Here is a 6,000-nt window from a genome sequence, read left to right as displayed (position 1 = left end):
GAACATAAGAACATAAGAAATAGGAGCAGGAGTAGGCCATCTAGCCCTTCGAGCCTGCCCCGCCATTCAATAAGATCATGGCTGATCTGTCGTGGCTCAGTTCCACTTTCCCGCCCTCTCCCCATAACCCTTAATCCCCTCTCTTATCAAGAACCCATCAACCCGCTTCTTAAAAATATTTAGCGAGGCAGCCTCCACCACTTCAACGGGCAGAGAATTCCAGAGATTCACCACCCTTTGAGTGAAGAAGTTCCTCCTCAACTCCGTTCTAAACCGCCTCCCCTTTATCTTGAGGCTGTGCCCCCTAGTCCTACTGTCTTTTTTGAGCGGGAAGAGTCTCTCCACCTCTACCCTATCCATCCCATTCATCATCTTATACGTCTCAATGAGATCTCCCCTCATTCTTTTCTTTCCCTAAAGGACATCAGTGGACCAGATGGGTTTTTCCGACAAGCCACAATGGTTTTATGGTCATCAGTAGAGTCTTAATTTCAGATTTTAAAATCTGAAATTAAGACTCAAAATTCTAGCGTCCACTTGCGGCAGGATTTGAACCCAGGGCCCCAGAACATTAGCTGAGTTTCTGGATTAATAATCTATTAACACTAGCTGAGTTTTTGGATTAATACCATTTGGCTATCGCCTTCCCTATGATTTTCAACTCTGCTGCCAATGGGAACAGGCTCCTTTGATAACTGCCATGAAGCTTGCGTGGGGAATCACTGATTGACTTCCGTGTAGGACTCCTTAACTACAATGAGCTGCCTGGGGATTGGTAACTAACCAACCAGGTGGATTTTGAATTAGGAGCCTTGTATAAAGCAGGTCCATTATTGCTGTTGTCCCCAGTTGGGACCAGTTGTATTCACCACAGGCTTGTGTTTTTTTTTGTACTATTTTGTGCAATAAAAGCATGTCCTTTTACAGCCGACTCCTCGAGTTATCATAGTTCCTCTCTTGTCTACCTTGTCTGGACCACTTCCCACCGGAAGAAGAATTCTCCTTTTCCAAGATGGCGGCGGTGGGGGCTGGCGCCGGTGGGGGGAGAGGGAGAATATATTCTCCTTTGCCAAGATGGCGGAGGTTGCTGTGTGGGGGAATTGAAGGGACGGGAGGAGGAGGAGGGAATTCTCCTTTGCCAAGATGGCGACAGTGCGGGTTACGTAAGGGGAGGGGAGAACATATTCTCCTTTTCCAAGATGGCGGCGCTGGACCGGCTCGGAGGATGTACGCATGCGTGCTAGTGGCCATGCGTCTGCGCAGTCCGAGCGGCGGTTTGGTTGCTGGGCAACAGGAAAAGGGACGCTCCCGGAGGAAGATGAGACTCAAACGGTTCCTGCTGCGGTATTACCCGCCAGGTTAGCCTGGGGAGAAAGGGTGGGGATGGGGCTGGGACTGGGGATGGGGGTTACTGCCTGTCCGGTTAACACCTGAGGCCAGTCTGTGAGGGATGCTGCAGTAACTGAGCCTTTGTCAGTGAGAGCCCCGTGGACCCTCCATCGCTGTGACTGAGCCTCACTACCTGATGCTGCCTCTGCATCAGAGCCACATTGTCCAGCTGGAGACAGCATCTGCTGATCGCTGCTCCCCAAATCATATCAACATACGTTCCTATATATTTTAAACGGACAGCACAGCATGTTTGACGTTTGAAACTTCCTACCTTAAAAAGTTTAAAAGTTTTAAAGTTCATTTGTTAGTGTCACAAATAGGCTTACATTAACTGCAAATCCCCTCGTCGCCACTCTCTGGCACCTGGTCGGGTACACTGAGGGAAAATTTAGCATGGCCAATGCACCTAACCAGCACGTCTTTCAGACTGTGGGAGGAAACGGGAGCACCCGGAGGAAACCCTCTCATGCACGGGGAGAAGGTGCAGACTCCGCACAGTCACTCAAGCCAGGAATTGAACCCGAATCCCTGGCACTGTGGGGCAGTAATACTAATTAAAGTCTGGCATTGTTGTTGGGCATGAAGTTAATTAATTCTGTTTCTTGAGGTTTTGCCTTGACACTCTTCAGCGTCTCTCTGCCACTCACCCACCTTGCCAGCTCTAAAAACCCCTCCAGCCTGTTGATTTTAAAGGGATGTTGACATTATCATCAAAGTTCTGATGCTTTTCACAAATGCATAATAAATGTTTTTGCTCTCTACAGGAATTATTTTGGAATATGAAAAAGGAGGGGAGACCAAGAATAAGTCCATCGACCTGCTTGATCTGACTCCAGTGTAAGTGAGATATCTGAATCATGTTAAAATGCTTTTATTAAGAGTGGCACGGTGGCACAATAGTTAGCTCTGCTGTCTCACTGCGCCAGGAACCCAGGTTCAAATCCCTGCTTGGGTTACTGTCTGTGCAGAGTCTGCACACTCTGTCCTTATCTGAGTGGGTTTTCTCTGGGTGCCCCAGTTTCCTCCCACAGTCCGAAAAATGTGCTGGTTAGGTGCATTGGCCATGCTAAATTCTCCGTCTGTGTACCCAAATAGCCGCTGGAGTGTGGCAACTGGGGATTTTCATAGTAACTTCATTGTAATGTTAAGGTAAATCTACTTGTGACACTAATACATTTAAACATATAACTTAGAAGTTGAAGTAGGTCATTCAGCCCTTCATGTCTGCTCTGTCATCATTAAGATCATGGCTGATCTCGTCTCAAATCCTCTTTTCTGTCCACCCCCACCCCCACCCCCACCCCCACCCCCATTTTGCCTTACTCCCATGTTAGTTGTATTTATAGCATCGAAGTAGGAGATTCTTCTAAATAGGTCCTCTCATCCTTCTTCAACTAGCTTTGTCATCACATCTTTCTAAAAATAAAACAGCAAATGCTGGAGATACTCAGCAAGTCAGGCAACATCTGTGGACATAGAAACTGAGCTAACAATTTGAGATGATGACCTTTCAGCAGACATTGTTACTGATGCAAGCAACATTTAAACTTGGTACTGTGTGCTGATTTGTTTGATAGAAGCATGCAACTGCTGCTAAACACACTGCTGAGTGGCTGCACACCTCAGTAGGGAGCCCAAGTTTGTGTGACGTTTGTACATTTAAAGCCAGCCTATACTCATTAAAGCCAATCTACATCTCTTGAAGGGGGAGGGGTGCTCTCTGGCTGGAACAGGTGCTGAAAATGGTTGCAGAAGAGAGTGTGAGCAAGAACATTGAATAAGATAGAGAAACTTGGAGCGAGCTCTCTAACACCATAATGGATGCCTTGATGGGGAGGTGTTCATAAGGAAAGATGCCATTAAACTAAAGAAGGCCCACCAAAGTGCAATATCAGCAGATAGTTTCTGCTGTCAATGCCAAAAGTCTTGCTCTGAGAACTGGATGCAAATCTGCAAGACGTTCAGTGACCTCAAATGAATGGTCAAGGTCATCTGGTGAACTGATGGAATGACAATAATCTCTCCCTCAATGTCAACAAATCAAAGGTGATAGTCACTGACTTTAGGAAGCATAAAGGAGAACATGCCTCTCTCTACCTCAATGGGGCAGAAGTAAAAATGGCCGAGAGCTTCAAGTTTTTAGGTGTCCAGATCACCAACAACCTGGTATCCCTCCCAGTCTGACATTATAGTTAAGAAAGCCCATCAACGACTCTACTTTCTCAGAAGATTAAGGAAATTTAGCATGTCCGCTATGACTCTCACCAACCTTTGCAGATGCACCACAGAAAGCTTTCTTTCTGGTTGTATCACAATTTGGTATGGTTCCTGCTCTGCCCAAGACCACAAGAAACTACAAAGAGCTGTGAATGAAGCCCAGTCCATCACTCAAACCAGCCTCCCATCCATTGACGTGGGCCCGATTTTACCATCAAGTTGTGCCCGTTTCCGGGCGCGAAAACTGGTAAAATTTTCCTAAAGTGTGAGGTGAGTAGCGTGATCTGCACCCGCCTCTGTGCTGGTTCCCCCTTTACCAAGGTCTAAAAATGGCCATGATCAGCACCGTGCCCAAAACAGGCATGACAGCCATTTAAATGTATTTGCATGCATTTAAATTGACTTAATGGTCTGCCCGACCTGACTGCCACTTCTCCCTTTACCACTGCGTTCACTCATCCAGAATCGGCACGAAACAGACATGGTCTACAAAAGTCCAATTTGGGTGCTCCAGTTAATGAGAAGCCCAACATCCCCAGCGGCTCTCTACTTGAGATCGGTGGGGAGGGGGGATGGTGGGTTTGACAGCTGCCTGCTTGTGATCAGCAAGGGGGGAAGGCGGGGTCTGCTGCCACGCAGCCTATAATCAGTGAGAGGGAAGGGGGGTCTGCTGCCACCCCATGATCAATGAGAGGGAAGGGGTGTCTGCTGCCACTCTACCTGTGTTCAGTAAGGGGGAAGGGGGAACACTGTCATTCTGCCTGAGACTGGTGGGGGGAGGGAAGAGGGGCCCGCAATCGGTCTGGGTGAGAGAGGGGGTGGGGGGGGCTAAGGGGGTCAGTAATGTTGGGGAGTGGGGCAGTGTCTGTGGAGGGCAGGATCGGCATATCCGACCCAGGAGCGATGTGGTAGGGGAGTCGCATTCTAACGTTTTTTTCTGCGCATGTGCAGTTGGAGGCGCTGATCGGAGCTGCAGGATTTCGGGTGCGTTACGCTCTGTCCACAGGCTTGTGCAGTGCGATTCGAAATTGCTGATATTTTTTCATGCAGAGTGCATGGGAGAGCCTGAGAACAGGTCTAAAAATCAAATCTGAAATACTCCCAGTTTTAAGTCTTTCCAGCACTTAGAATCGAAATGGTAAAATAGTGCCCTCCGTCTACATTTCCCACTGCCTTGGAAAAGCAGCCAGCATAATCAAGGACCCCACACACGCTGGACATACTCTCCTCCACCTTCTTCCGTTGAGAAAAAGATACAAAAGTCTGAGGTAACGTACCTCTTGACTGCTATCAGATGTTTGAGTGAACCTACCTTGCACTAAGTTAATCTTTTTTTTACATCCTAGCTATGAACTATAACACTACATTCTGCACTTTCTCCTTCCCTTTTCTGTGAATGGTATGCTTTGTCTGTATAACATGCAAGAAACAGTACTTTTCACTGTATACTAATACATGCGACAATAATAAATCAAATTTTCAGATGCCAATTCTCACCAACTGCATCAACAGTTTAACACATTACTCAGTGCACCGTACTGCCCTCAGGCAAGTAACAATCTGCATCAATTACAACAGCTGCACTTCATTCACATGCCTCACCTCACTCTCATCTATTTAGCAGTGTTGCAAACTTCACAGTAATTTGGCACATCTTGCACAGATTGCCACGTATTCAAACACGACAATCGCATCAGCCAACATATTTCACATACTGGCTGACGTACATCCCTGTCTCTTGCATCACCCAGTTGGCAGGGGATGAGCACAACTGTATTTTCTAAACTGTTGGCAAGAGATGATGGTGACCATTATTGTTACAGCCATCACTGAGGCTGAAGCAATGCAGATATTGGTGTCCTGACACCTAATCCTTCTCCTCACGTCCCACTTCTGCTCATTCAAAGACAATCTGATTTACAAGCTGCAGGTGGTATAAGTATGCACCACTAGCTTTCCCAGTTTTCCTTCACCATAAACCTACCCTTGTACCATTCTCCATTCCAATACTGAGGAACTGAAACCTGGCCAGGCAGTGCTGTAGGAAGAACAACAGGAAGAGTAGGACAATACCGATGAAGAAGAAATGGCATCACTTGCTCTTACACTCGCAATGGCTTATAGAATATTACAACAGTCCAGTAAGCTTTCCTCCAGCAGGTTACAAGGATTGCAGAGGTGCTGCCTTGGAGGAACGGCGGTGACCATGAAACACAAATCTGTTGTCCTCCCTCAGGATGACAGCATTCATCCACCCACCAGAGCAACTCTTGTCAATGTTACTGTGGTACCTGTCAGCCAGCCAGCCCAGCTGTCTATGCTGAAATAATACAGTCAAAATCTGGGCAGCTGAGGCCCAGAGATCCTGCAAAGCTGTCTTCCCCGTATTGC

At 47.2% G+C, this 6,000-nt stretch overlaps 1 protein-coding gene across 1 annotated transcript in view; it reads left to right on the top strand.

The window, feature by feature from the left end:
- The first annotated feature begins 1,299 nt into the window (after positions 1-1,299).
- daw1 (dynein assembly factor with WDR repeat domains 1) overlaps positions 1,300-6,000 on the top strand; it is a 54,403-nt gene continuing 49,702 nt past the window's right edge. Inside the window, exons 1-2 of the mRNA XM_080186480.1 lie at positions 1,300-1,358; positions 2,157-2,229. Of these exons, the coding sequence (XP_080042606.1) occupies positions 1,319-1,358; positions 2,157-2,229 (113 nt within the window). The 5' untranslated portion in view covers positions 1,300-1,318. The remainder of the gene's footprint in view (positions 1,359-2,156; positions 2,230-6,000) is intronic.

This window comes from Carcharhinus amblyrhynchos, chromosome 3, assembly GCF_965287045.1.
Source record: "Carcharhinus amblyrhynchos chromosome 3, sCarAmb.v2.hapA, whole genome shotgun sequence".
Lineage (NCBI taxonomy): Eukaryota > Metazoa > Chordata > Chondrichthyes > Carcharhiniformes > Carcharhinidae > Carcharhinus > Carcharhinus amblyrhynchos.
The sequence above is the reverse complement of the archived record's forward strand: the minus strand, read 5'-3'. Positions and strand labels throughout refer to the sequence as shown.